Source organism: Symphalangus syndactylus, chromosome 3 (genome assembly GCF_028878055.3).
Source record: "Symphalangus syndactylus isolate Jambi chromosome 3, NHGRI_mSymSyn1-v2.1_pri, whole genome shotgun sequence".
In the NCBI taxonomy this organism is placed as follows: domain Eukaryota; kingdom Metazoa; phylum Chordata; class Mammalia; order Primates; family Hylobatidae; genus Symphalangus; species Symphalangus syndactylus.
The window spans coordinates 47,644,694-47,658,925 of record NC_072425.2 but is presented as its reverse complement, the minus strand read 5'-3'; the positions used below and the strand labels follow the sequence as shown (position 1 = coordinate 47,658,925).

Sequence of the window (14,232 nt, the reverse complement as noted above, 5' to 3'; positions counted from 1 at the left end):
TGCCCATGAGCCTCTGAATTATAAAGCAAGTTAACTACTTCCAAGGTAAAATGATTGTACAGGCAATGGGTAAGCATTCCCACCCAATAGAAGAAAAATTGCCTGAAAGAAAAACAAACACTGATGGGACTCACAGGATACATGAACGTCCAAAACATAGCAGGCCAGTCATTCAATCCTACAGCTCCAAAATCATCCTTTTGGAATCCTTGTCCCACATCTATGGCACAGGGGTGTGAGGGCTGGGTTCCCAAGGCTTTGGGCAGATATGCACCTGCGGGTTTGCAGTGATCAGTCCCTGCTGCTGCCCTCATGGACAGGGCTGGTGTTGAGTGCCTGTAGCTTTTCCACACAGAGGGGGTAAGCTGTTGGTGGGTCTATGAATCTGGGGTTTGGAGGATGGTGCCTCCCTGTGTGAGGGCTTCAATCCAATACGTCCATTCTTTGCTGCCTTAGTAAAGGTTTCCATGAGGCTCTGCCTCTTGGAAAGGCTCTGGAGTCTAGATGCAGGCTCTTAAGCGTCTAGTCTCTTGCTCTGTGCACTTGCTGGCTTAACACTATGTGGAAGCCATCAAGGCTTGGAGCCACCTCTGAAGCAGTGACCCAAGCTGTACCTGTGCATCTTTCAGCCATTGCTGGAGCTGGAGCTGCATGGATGCAGGCAGTAGTGTCCTGAGGATGCACACAGCAGTGAGGCCATGGAGCTGGCCCAGGAAACCATTTTTCTCTTCTAGGCCCCAGGGCCTGTGACAGCAAGTGTTGCTGCAAAGGTCTCTGAAACGCCTTCAAGACCTTTTCCCCATTGACTTGGCTACTTGCACTGGGCTCTTTTTAGTATTTTTTAGTATTTTAGTATTTATGCAAATACTCTAAATGTTCCCTAATTTTCCTCCTGAAAATCAGCTTTTCTTTCTGACCATTTGGCTAGGCTGCAAATTTTTTAAATTTTTGAGCTCTGCTTCTCATTTAAATAGAAGTTGCAACTTGAGGTCATTTCTTGGGTTGCACATAAGAACACAGGCTGTTCGACGTGGACAGGACATCTCTGGAGCTATGCTGCCTACATGTTCATTCCATCAGATACATCTGAAATTATCACCCCCAAATTCATAGTTTCACAGATCTCCAGGGCAGGGTCGCCGTGCAGCCACGTTCTTTGTTAAGGCCAATCAAATGTAACTGTGGCTCCTGTTAACAAGAAATTCCTCATTTTCACCTGAGACCTTTTAAGTCTGGCCTTGGCTGTCCATCTTTCTGTCAGACTTCTGATCACAAGTATATAACAGTTCTTTTCAGTGGTCCAAACTTTTCCTCATCTTGCTGTCTTCTAAGCATTCCCAACTCTCCCGACCTCTGCCTTTTACCCACTTCTGAACCTGCTTCTACATTCTCAAGATATCTTTGTCACAGCCTGGTAATGTGGTAAAAGAATAAAAGTCAATTTTCAGGGGGAAAATTCACGAAGACTTCAGATATTTGCATGAAAAGAAGCTGAGTGTTGGTTGCCAAGACAATGGGGAAAAGGCCTTGAAGGCATTTCATAGCTCCACTTCACAGCACTAATTTTGTGTCTAATCATAAAGAAAAGAGGTGTAATTGGCTCACGGTTCTGCAGGCTGTAAAGGAAGCATACTGGCTTCTGCTTCTAGGAGGACCCAGGAAGCCTTCCAATCATACCAGAAGTCCAAGGGGCAAGGAGATGCTTCATATGGCAGGAGTAGAAGCAAGACTGAGAAAGGAAAGAGGTCCCACACCCTGTTATACAACCAGATCTCATCAGAACTCCATATCACAAGGTCAGCATCAAGAAGATGGTGCTTAACCACTGGTGAAGGATACACCCCCCCCACACCCACCTCCACCTCCCACCGTTTCCAGGCAGAAGCCTGCTGCAGAGGCAGAGCCAGATTCATAGACCCACCAACAGCTTGCATCCTCACTGTGGAAAAGCGACAGGCACTCAACACTAGCCCAGTCCATGAGAGCAGCCGTGGGGGCTAAAACCTGCAAAGCCACAGGTGCACTGCCCTAGTAGAGGTTGTCCATGAGGCTGTGCCTCTGTAGCAGGTGACTCCCCACTCCCACGACACCCCACCCTTCCAGCACCCTACAGCCAAACCCTCCCAGTCTTTGTTTGCTACCCAGTAGGAACCTGCTTCTACGTTTTCAGGTATCTCTATAGCAGGTTGGCTATGTAGTAACAACATAAAACCCGATTTAAGGGAGGAAAATTCAAGATTTCAGAAATTTGCACATAAACAAGCCCTGTACTAATAGCCAAGACAAATGGAAAAAGGCCTTGAAGATATTTCACAGCTCCTCTCTGCAGTTCTAATTTTCTGTATTATCGTAAATAAAAGAGGTTTCATTGATGCGGGATTCTGCAGGCTGTGAAGGAAGCATAGTGTCTTTTGTTTCTGGGAAGAGTCAGGGAGCCTCCTAATTAAATCAGAAGGCCAAGGACAATGAGCTGTCTCCTATGGCAGGAGTAGGAGGAAGACAGAGTGAGGAAAGAGGTTCCACAGACTGTTAAACAACCAGATCTCATGAGAACTCACTCACTATCAGGAGGACAGCATCACGGGGATGGTGCTTTATCATTCGTGAAGGATCTTTCCGCACCATTTTATGACTACATTTTTTTCCACCTAGGCCCCACCTCTAATGTTAGGGAGTATAGCTCCCCATGAGTTTTGATAGGGACATAGAGACAAACCCTATTATTCTGTCCCTGACCCCACGAACATCATGTCCTTCTCACATTGCAAAATACAATCATGCCTTGCCAGCATGAGTCTTAACTCATTTCAGCATTAACTCAAAGTTACAACGTCCAAAGTCTCATCTGAGTCAAGGCTACAGTCTCTTTTTCCTATAAGCCTCTGAAATAAAAAGCAAATTCACTACTTCTAAGGTACAATGATGGTACAGGCATTGTGTAAACTTTCCATATCCAAAAGGAAGCCATTTCCCAGAAAGCTTCTTATTTCTATCTGAGGCCTCCTCAGCCTGGCCTTCACTGTCCAGATTTCTGTCACAACCATTTAACCAGTCTAAGATGGTCCAAACATTTTCTCATCTATCTGTCTTCTTTTGAGCCCTACAAACTCTTCCAACCTCTGTCCATTACCTAGTTCCAAAGCTGCTTCCACATTTTCAGGTATCTTTATAGCAATGCTCCAGTCCTCATTTGCCATTTTCTCTATGATTCATTTTGAAAAAGAGGCTTAATTGGCTCATGGTTCTGCAGGGTAGACAGGAAGCCTAGTGGCTTCTGCTTCTGGGCGGCCTCAGAAATCTTTCAATCTTTGTGCAAGGTGAAGAAAGACAGAGTTGTCTCACATGGCAAGAGGAAAACACGCAGAGTAGGGAGGTGACATAGAGTTTTCAGTGACTGGGTCACATGAGAAGTCACTCATGATTGTGAGGACAGTAGTATGGGGATGGTGCTAAACCATTCGTGAGAAATTTGCCTTCAGGATTCAATCACCTTAGACCAGGATCCACCTTCAACATTAGGAAATATAATTCAACATGAGATTTGGTGGGGACATATATTCAAATTGCATCATCAGTCTTTGAATATAAAGACATCCACAGCAAGCTTTATCCAGCCAGCTTCTTTGAGACTCTTCACAGGGTTTGAGGTCTACAGCATATATACTAAAGTATTCATACTTCAAAAAGCAATAAAGTAAGTGGTATCATTCTTCCAAAAGTTACAATGGTAGTGTAGGAATTCATAGCATGATTTAGGTCATGTTTGCTACTGCTTCGATTCTATCACCATATTAACTGTTTCCTACACAATTCTATATTCAGCTGAGTTTCAATTGAGATCAAAACCATCCTTGTACTACCACCAATATCTGGCACTAGTTCTTTGCTAGTGTTATTATTTTGCTGTAGAAAGTATCCTTGAACTGGAAACAGTCCACAGTGGATTATCTAGTCGTTCAACACTATCAATTCCTGGGTGACTTTTTGAAAACATAGCATCTCTTGTTGCAAGAAATGCTGCATCTCTGAGTCCATCTTTCTCACTTGAATTGGATGGAAGTGGTGAATTTCAGCCACAGTGTCCAAAGAAATCCTCTCCCTGTGATTCTGACGTCATCAGCTTCTGCACCTCTGTCTTCCCTTCTGCCACATGTTGCCTGCTCTCCGTGACTTTGGTAAGAGCTTCCTTGTGTATGTGGATGATGTCCGGGATGTTGGTCTGGTGTCCCTGAGACAGCACTAACAGGTCCATGACTGGGTCCAGTTTCTGGGCTGATTTGGCAAAGAGCTCACCAATGGTGTTGAAGGCATCTCTGGTGAAGTGACGGCCTGGTCCAGCTGCAAGACCTGGCTGCGGATGAAGAACTGGCCACCTTCTGATGCTCTTTCTTAAAGCCCGTCACCGTCATATGCTTGCAAGTCAACTCGTTGGCTGAGAAGTTGAGCTGAGTGTCCTGTTGTCCATCTTCTTGGTGAAGCACTCGAAGCTGTCAATCTTGTTCTCCTACTCCTAAAGGTTGAGGGCCACCTTGTGGGTGGGCCCAGGGTTAGGAAGAAGCTGGAATTCACCATCTCATCCTTCTCAGCCTTCCTCTTGCTCTGTCTCCAGGTTGTCTCTTCAGTGCTGGTGTGGCATATCAGGAAGTGATGGAAGATGTGGCACTGTGCCTGCACCCAGAAGCTGGCCGTGTGGTTCATCCACCAGATTGGGCCCTTTCTGCACTTGAACATAGAATCCTCCTCAAGATGGCCTGTGGTCTGCCTCTTGGCACCCAAGAAGCCCACAGTGCTGTAGGGGACCTGATGCATGGACTGGAGCCCCAAAGGCAGCGCACACCCTGCTCCTGAGCCTGCTGCTTGTTTCCTCTATGTGGCTCCATTTGCAGCACAGTTGTTGCACTGAGGCCTGTGCATGCCAGGCAAGGCCAAGCTGGCTCAAAGAGCAACCAGCCACCTCCGCAAGGGTGTGCCAGGAGCAGGTGGACCAGCCACCAACCTCACTGGCTGCCAGTCAGGGTAAATCAGTTATTCTGCCCTGGATGTAAGGCCCCAGTGCCATCTGCTTTTCCTCAGGCCTCAGCTCCATCAGTTGTCAGGTGGCAGCCCCTCAGGCTGTGGGAACCTGGCCACACCTGCTTCCTTGAGTGGGTGAGGCTGGTGGCTGGTCCACCTGCTCCAGGCACACCCTTGCAGAGGTGGCTGGTTGCTCTTTGGGTCAGCTTGGCCTTGCCTGGCATGCACAGGCCCTGGGTACTGACACGTTGCTCTGAGTGAGCTTGTCCTATCTTGGGCCAAATTCTAACTCTGGCCAGGGCCACAGAAGGCTGAGTCCCCTGGGTGGTAATCCTGACTGCTGCTGGGGGGCCCATAGTGCCCTTCCCCTCCCAGGGCCCAAGATGGAGCCCAACTGGGCCAGGACCCTTTAGGTATGGATCTTGTTTCCCAGCAGGGGGCCTCTGTCCCACAGGTTGCATGAGAAGATGCTGCTGGCTGCCAGGGTTGTTTGGATGCCACGTTCACCCTTTCCTCCAGGGATATCAAAGTTTCCAGCTTCCCCTTTGAGAATGACTTCCCAAGGCCCAGGTGCCATCTGGGGCTGCAGGGCAGCCGGCTGCATGCTGCCCTGGCTTTTTCTTCCATGTTGTACTGGTCACTACCCACCAAGAGGGGTCAGATGCAGGCACCATGCAGGGTGGTTGTCTCTGGACCTGTGTCTTGGTTATCATGGAGCCAGACTGGGCCTGGTGACAGGGCCATGATGGGGTTGTCCTGGTGGTCCTGGGGGTGTCCAGAGGAGACGCAGAATGGAATTGCTGCGAGGATGAATGAGATGACTGTCAGCACAGAATAGGCACCCGGTGAGTGCTCAGGGATTACCCTCAGTAGCTGCCCAGAGGCCAAAACCACCCACCTGATAGTGACTGCCCCCAAGCCAGGAGGAAGAGAGGAAAGCAGGTCCCACTCACCTGAGTATGATCAGTCAGCTGTGTTGAGATGTGCCTCTCACCCAGAAAACAATCCTTCATGCAGAGCCACTCTCAGAGACTGCTGTGTGTCTCTAACTGCTCCACAACACAGAGGCGATGGGGACTCAGCAAGAATGACATCGTGGGGTGACACAACCCACCACGACAGGAGCCTGCTTGGGTCAAGAGGGCCCAGGGTCTGTGTCCTCTATGCCTTGAACTGACATGTGTGCATGCATTGTGTTTGTGTATGCGTGTGTGTGTGTGTGTGTACATATGGGTGTGTTTGTTTGTCTTGCTTCTCTGGCCAGGCCTAGCTGCTCCACTCACAGGTGCACCCAGGTCCTCATCACTGTCACCACCAGAGCCCAGGGCCAGGATTAGAGCCTCCCACAGGTGCTCCCCAATCTCTGCCCTCCCCACCGAGGGTGGTCCTGGGGATGCAGACAGAGGAGGGATGCTGGGCAGAGCAGAGAGGGCTGGCACCCTCTCTAGGTGGAACCCAGGTCATGTGTAAAGTTGGAGGTCTGCCAAGCAGTGCTGAATTCAACACATCTCACATTCTCTTTCCAGCAACTCTCCAGGGTGCCCTGACTCAGCTTCCCTACAGATGGAGGCAAGGCGGCTCCACAGACAAACCCTGTGCCTGAGGTCACACATCGGCTAACTGGCCAGGTTCCTACTGACCAGGTGCCCCCAACGAGGCCCCTAATGAGCACTCCTCCATTGACCAGGTCCCACTGATCAAGTCCCCACTGACCATGTCTCCCTAACCAGGCCCCCATTAGTAGGCCTCATGGACCAGACCCCACTGACCAATTTCTCACTGACCTGGTCCCCGCTGACTGAGTTCCCACTGACAAGACCACAATTTACCAGGTTGCCACTCACCTCACCCCCAGTGAACAATTCTCCATGGATCTGACCGAGCCCCCTCTGACCAGACCCTCAATGACCAGGCTCCAAGCCACCAAGGCCCCACACTGACCAGACCCCTAATATACTGAATAGATCCCACTGACCAGTTTTTTACTGTTTATGTTCCAACCGATCAGACCCCACTAAAAAGGCCACCACTGACCAGGTCCCCACTGACTAGGCTTCCAATAACTAGGTCACAAGGTACCCACTTGTGAGGCCTTCACTGAGGAGGCCACTGCTAACCAGGTCCCTGCTGATCAGGCCCCAGCTGACCAGGTCCTGATGGCTAGATCATCTCTGACCATGGTCCACTGACGAGGCCCTTGAGCAGCTGTGTTCAAAGTCTCATTACAATGCCCCCATCAGTCCACAGACCCTCCCTTCCTGCATGTGTGCCCAGAGGTCATGCCCTGGGGGTTTTCTTGGCCTGCAAGGCCTCTCCTCCAAGACATAGGGAGGGACAGTCAGCCTCAGGCTCCAGGTACCCAGCTTCACACTCGCCCCCCAAGGCCCTCTGGGCCCTTCTCAGAGGAGACAGTGAGGTGGCCTGGCATTGCCTAGACAGGCCATGTAGCCTATTCCTGAGTGTCAGAGTGGGAGGAAAGGAGGGACATTTGGCAGACGAGACACCCTGTGCTGCTGGGTCTCCCAGGGCCCTTCCCATAGAGCCCCCATCTGGAGACACAGCACAAAGGCTGCAGGGAAACTAATGCAGAACCCTTGAGGCTGAGCCAGGGACCACATGAGGACTGTCCTCAGACAGCTAGAAGGCCCTTTGCTAGTTTCTTGGTACCTCAGTGGATGCAGCAGCAGTTCTTCTGTTGGGGACTAGTGAGTGCGTGCTGGGGAGGACTCACCTGTGCTTCCTCGGTGGCTCCAACTCTGCTTCTAAGAAAAATTACTCATTCTAAGGCTGGGGCAGAGAAAATACAAGATTAGCTTAGAACATCTTGTGCCAGAAAGTAAAAAAGTGCTGACAGAGTAATGGGGACAAATCAAAAAGACATAAAGTCAGCTTGAAATGTCTACCACTGGCCTAATCTTGGGGAATTGGAGCACCAGAATCATGAGCTTTCCCTTTTCCTTTATTTATTGGTTTCATTTCTCCATGTAGAACAAAGAAGAGAATATGAAAATAATCATCTGGCAATGATCACAGTAATACTTGTTCAAAGACAAGTCATCAATGAAATGCTAGATCTAGTGGGTTTTGAGGAGTAACCAGATATTTACAGAGCCTCAAAGTATCTCCACACAAAATACTGTTGAACTACAAAAAGAAAATTGTAACATTAGTATGGACAAACCTGGCAGATACTCTTTAAGTCTCCTACTATATATAGTAATAAAAACTGTAAAATGCAAAGAAGCCTTTGATGACCTTTACTAAAGTATCAATGATGACTTGGTTGTTTGGCTGTTTAAACAGCTGACATTCAGGCAATTTGAGTAGGTCAAACTCAATAATACTGGTGTTCATTTGCAAGATCCACTTAAAACTTAAGGAGGCTAAAAAGCATCATTTAAAATAACATATAAATATTCATCATACATGATATGAAAATATTCTACTTTAGTAAAGATTGTGATGTTTTATATTTTATAAGAAACAATTAAAATTTCATGTAAATAGCCCAGTAATAAAGTTTTATGATCTTTTAAATCATACAACTTTTCCTTAAGATTTTATGGTTAAATATTCTCTTCATTAGATGTGGCTTACCAGTAGATTCTAGAGAAGAAAGTAGTTGGGAGCAAGAAGAAAGTAGACGGGAGCAAGTGTCCAACACACCAAAAGCTGGAAAGAAAAAGAAAGAATTATGTTCTTTACCTAAAACATTTCAGTTAACAAAGTGTAAGTTTAAAATCTAAAGAGTTGAGAACGTTATCAGAGTTAACAAGAATGAGAAATATGTATGTACAATTACAATACAAAATTACTATTAAATAATTTACACATGGCATTAATTCTAATTGTGGTTAAATATCACAGCTTTTTCATTCTTCATTCATGTACTCAACAGCCACATGCTAAGGTACCAGAACCAGCACTGGAATTACAAGATGAAGATGGCATGGTCCACCTCCCAATAGTCATATGCTATAACCTAAAAGACAGGCAGGTAATGTCCATATAGAGTCATAAATACCATGACAGGTATACCGCGGGGCACTACTGGAACACACAGAAGGGAAATCTATCCCACTTTTGTGTCAATATCATGGGCTTTCTGGTGGAGGGGATACATAGGTTGATGCCTGAAGAACAAGGAAAATCTTGCCAGATAGAGGGAAGAGGCGAAGGCAAAGAGCCTGAGGTAACAAAGAGCCCTGCAGAGTTCTACTCTGTCCACTTTGGTGCTAGAGCAAAGGGCAGAGTGCAGTAAGTGGCAAGAGACAAGGCTGAGTAACCTGACAAGAATTACATTGACATGGGTGTTTTTATTTCATGGTGAAATTTTTGGAACTTTTCCTGAGAACAGATGTAAGCCAATGACACAGTAAATGATAGGAGATTTAAAATGTCACCTGTCAAGTGACTGCTTATGAAGGGTTATTGCTCAGCTAAGTATTTCTAAATGAATCTGAGGCCTGTTGGCCTTCAATCTCTACCAAAATCCTGAGAACCTGATGATGGCTTTGTTTTTGGAGAATCTTTTCAGTGTGCCAGCTGCCAGTTCCATGAGGATGGCAAAAGTGAAGAAATTGTAGAGCCAGTAAAAAAGAGATGGATACACTTCTTGGGAATTTTTTAAGCTATGGAACATGATGAATTAATGGTGCATAAGTATACTCTTCACTGTGAAAGTTTTTGTTTTCACATCTTTCATTAGATGTGTGTAAGAAAAAGATACCGAACGTAGTATCTACTAACCCAACAATGAAAAGGAATGCCATTTGCTATTTACACTTTATTACTAAAACAAAACTAAATTTAATTAATACATTTTGGCAACATACTTTTCTTTGTTTCTGTAATTTGTTCTACACAGACCGGCTCCATCTAAAATAAGTAAAAAAAAAAAATAATGTTTAAGTTAAACAAGAGATATTATCATGAGATTAATATATCATTTACAAAATGTGGCCTTTAGTATTTTTAGTGACTAGACATAACATGAAGTTTGCTCAAATAGAAAAATAATCACATAAGTAAAGTAAAATTTCTACTTATTTTAAGTTGAGATAATAGAGGATGTATCTGTGTAATGCTGTTTAGAGTAATCTGACAAAAATAGATAATATTGGTCTATTAGATATACATAATTTTAGAAAGGTGGTGTTTTATTAATACAAAGGTTAAACAATGGTCGGGCATGGCAGCTCATGCCTGTAATCCCAGCACTTTGGGAGGCAAAGGTGGGCAGATCACGAGGTCAAGAGATTGAGACCATCCTGGCCAACATGATGAAACCCTATCTCTACTAAAAATACAAAAATTAGCTGGGCATGGTGGTGCGTGCTTCTAGTCCCAGCTACATGGGAGGCTGAGGCAGGAAAATGGCTTGAACCCAGGAGGTGGAGGTTGCAGTGAGCCAAGATCGTGCCACTGCACTCCAGCCTAGTGAGAGAGCAAAACTCCACCTCAAAAAAAAAGAAAAATAAAGGTTAAACAATTAAAGTCATATTTTGCAATGAATGCATTGCTTTGAAATTCTTAGCAAAACTCTGTCCTTTATAAAAGTTTAATCCATTTTTTTACTTCAATAAATTTTTTCTTAAAAAGAAATTTATATCCTTTACTTACTGAAAAAATTTGTATGGTAAAGTTTTCTTTTTTTTTTTTCTAGTTTCTATTCTAAATTAAAGTGTTACCTGTGTAAGTTTCTTCCAAAAGTATATTGAGGAATGCTGAGGTTTGGAGTAAAACTGAACCCATCACACAGGTAGTGAGCATATGGCCCAAGAAGTAGTTTTTCAACCCTGGCCCACTCTGTCCCTCCCCATTCTTATTTTCTGGTGTCTATTGTTCCCATGTTTATGTCAATGTGCACCTAATGTGTAGCTCCCACATATGAGTGAAAATGAGATATTTGGTTTCTGTTTCTGCATAGTTTGCTTAGGATAGTGGATTCCAGTTGTATCCATGTTGCTGCAAAGGACATGATTTTGTTCTTTTCATGGCTGCACAGTATTCCATGGTATATATGGAATTTTCCAATCTACCTTGGATTTTCAGTCTACCTTGGGTGCACCGGGATTGACTCCATGTCTTTGCTATTGTGAATAGTGCTGCAATGAACATACATGTGCATGCATCTTTTTGTTACAATGGTTTATTTTCCTTTAGATATACCCCTAGTATAGTAATGGGGTTGCTGTGTGTGGGATTACACGTGCCTGTCACCACGCCTGGCTAATTTTTGTAGTTTTAGTAGAGATTGGGTTTCATCATGTTGGCCAGGCTGGTCTCAAACTCCTGACCTCAGGTGATCCGCCTGCCTCAGCCTCCCAAACTGCTGGGATTACAGGCGTGAGCCACCACACCTGGCCAAGCACAAAGCTTTTAACAGAAAAATGGAAATGAACCTTTCAATGTTTTGTTTATTTAATTCAAAAAATGCACTTATTTTGGATTCTATTAAATAATAAATATCTATATGTGGTTAAGTGTTTGGTTGCCAGTCGTTCACTTGTGATTATAGGTGGGAAGAGTTAAGATGGTGCAAAGAAACTTTAGAAGTGGTATGGGCTGGGCACGGAGGTTCACCCCTGTAATCCCAGCACTTTGGGAGGCTGAGGTCAGTGGATCACAAGGTCAGGAGTTCGAGACCAGCCTGGCCAATGCGGTGAAATCCCATCTCTACTAAAAATACAAAAATTAGCCAGGTGTGGTGGCAGGCACCTGTAGTCCCAGCTACTTGGGAGGTTGAGGCAGGAGAATCACTTGAACCTGGGAGGCAGAAGTTGCCATGAGCTGAGTTCACGCCACTGCACTCCAGCCTAGGCAACAGAGCGAGACTCCATCTCAAAAAAAAAACCAACAAAATGATATGAACCGCAGACAAACTACAATCAAGTAGAGTAAGACAAAGCATCTCCAAGTATACCATCAGTTATTAGGCAATAACACGCAACTTCTAAAACCTAACTTAAATGCAGCTTTTAAAGAAATTTTAAATATGTCAGTTTAGCCACATTTATTGAATAAAGTTAGCAAATGGGTGTCTCTTGAAAATGAGAGCTCTGGGGAATTAAAAAATGTAAAGTTCCCATTTCCTTTCTGTGTTAACAAAGCTAATTATAATCTTTACTTAACATGCATAAGTCAACAGAACAACTCAGTATTTCACCAAATTAAAAACAAGAATTATATTAGAGAAATGAAACCCAAAACAGAAATGGTCACATAACTAACCTCAGTCAAGGAGATCTTGCAGTTATTTGAAGTCTGTGGGTCTGAAGTAGGAATTCTTATGGGCATTTGGGGAATATATTTTCTGTTGAGTCCTGTACTATTAAGATTTTCAACACAAGGTGACTCTGGGTCTGGCCTCATAGGAAGAGTGCTGAGAAAATATTTCACCCGCTCTTTCTCCATAAGGAGCTTGGTGCTGATCATTGTTATTTTCTTATTTGATCTGTAAAGAGAGCAAAGACAAATGCTTAGTGTTTCATTTTTCCTTGAATGATTCTTAATGACTTGCAGTTTTTGTAAAGTTGTCCTGAGAGTAAACCAAATTACCCACTAAACAGTGTTTTCACATTAATATGTGTGAGAGCATGCCTCTTGTAAGTAATTGTAATTTTAAAATCATTCTAAATAAGTGTATGTGTTTCTAAGGTGATTTCTACTGAACAAGCAGTTCAAAGTAGACAGGGAAGAGAAATGGCTATCAGTGATGTACGGCTCAGTAGGTAACCTAGCTGCTTTCTAAAATAGCTCTACTTATAAGATTCTGAAGATTCCTTTAGAAATACTTGTATTTAAAGGGTAACTATGTGGGAAAATGATTATGTTAATTTGCTTGACTATAAGAACCACTTCACTATAAATAATTATATCAAAACATCATGTTGTACTCATTAAATAATGTAGATTAAGAAAACTAAAATGAACAAAAATAATCTAGAAATACTTGTGTTTAGTAAACCAGTTTCATGTTTCACCCTTGTACATTTCACCCATTATCTAAGAACACTTAAGTATTTGGCGCTGAGGAATAACTCAGAGCAACAACTCCTGGGGGAGAACTAGACTGTTTGGTTGGTGATCAAAAAGAACTAAAGCATCTCTGAAGGCAATTAGCCCTCAATACTGTGACCAAGGCACTGGAGGTGGGGCTTGTTCTTTCTGCCTTCCACACACCCCTTCAGGCTGAACAAGGTGTTATTTTGAACCACCTTGTGGATTACATTTCTTTTCATTCCTGTGATAATTATTCCCTATTTCACAAGGATGCCCTTATGTAACACTTTGAAAATGTTACACAAATAGTCTTTCTTGAGGCACCCTCTGGTGATAACACCTAAAGATCACAATCAAAAACAGTCCCTGCCTGAGTGCCAGGATGTGCCCAGAGTAGCAGTATCACTCGACACTTTGGGTTTAGGTTGTGATCTACCAAAAAATAAACTCATTAATATTTCCATTTAGGGAAATTCTGACAAGTAATTTTATAACAAGATCACTTTATTAACCATAAAGCTTCAAAAATACTTAGTGAAAAAAACTAACAGGTCAGGTTAACTACGTAAGACTTTTCAGAGGAAAAAAACCACACAAAAACAAAAAAAGAGAAGAGAGACAGAAACTATCCTTGATGAACATTTTAAAGGTAGGATTATTTACTAATATTATTTTCCAAAATTACTTTATCAAATTAGCATTCACTTCCTACTGATCTCCTGAAGCCATCTCACTAAAAATTATGCTTTCAAAACAAATTAATGAGCTTAATTCATTTTCTATGAGTATATGTTTTGACTCACTTCATTATTTTTTCTGACATGGAATTGTTAGCTTTCAATGTCACTGCCAAGGCTTCCTTATATTCTTCTAATTCAGTTGTAACCTCTTCATAAGCAGTTTTCATTTTGGAGAATTTACATCCACATCTTTAAGTGTGAGTTCCTTCTCTTTTAGTGAAGCCATATTATCCTTGTTTAACTGCTCTAATTGTTTTTCATATTCTGCTTGTGCCTAAACAAATGAAAAGAATACACTTTTAAAACAATTATAAGTTAATTACCATATGTTTGTTGCCTTTCATTTTGTATCAGTGATTCGAAGAGCAATTTTGAATATGTTAGAAAGAGGCTGAAGCTTAAAATATTTATCAGCAATATCAACAAAACTAATAACTGAATTCAGAATTAAGTCTGATTTATAAAAATTTGAAAT

General features: G+C 43.5%; 1 protein-coding gene across 1 annotated transcript in view; it reads right to left on the bottom strand.

Annotated features, from left to right (window-relative positions):
* The window catches only part of LOC129479141 (ankyrin repeat domain-containing protein 18B-like), an 80,862-nt gene that overhangs the window by 23,484 nt on the left and 43,146 nt on the right, over positions 1 to 14,232 (bottom strand). Inside the window, 9 exon segments of the mRNA XM_055271763.2 lie at positions 1,606 to 1,729; positions 5,662 to 5,813; positions 5,967 to 6,008; positions 7,746 to 7,800; positions 8,611 to 8,685; positions 9,849 to 9,891; positions 12,247 to 12,469; positions 13,821 to 13,941; positions 13,944 to 14,031. Coding sequence (XP_055127738.1) covers positions 7,790 to 7,800; positions 8,611 to 8,685; positions 9,849 to 9,891; positions 12,247 to 12,469; positions 13,821 to 13,941; positions 13,944 to 14,031 — 561 coding nt within the window. The 3' untranslated portion in view covers positions 1,606 to 1,729; positions 5,662 to 5,813; positions 5,967 to 6,008; positions 7,746 to 7,789.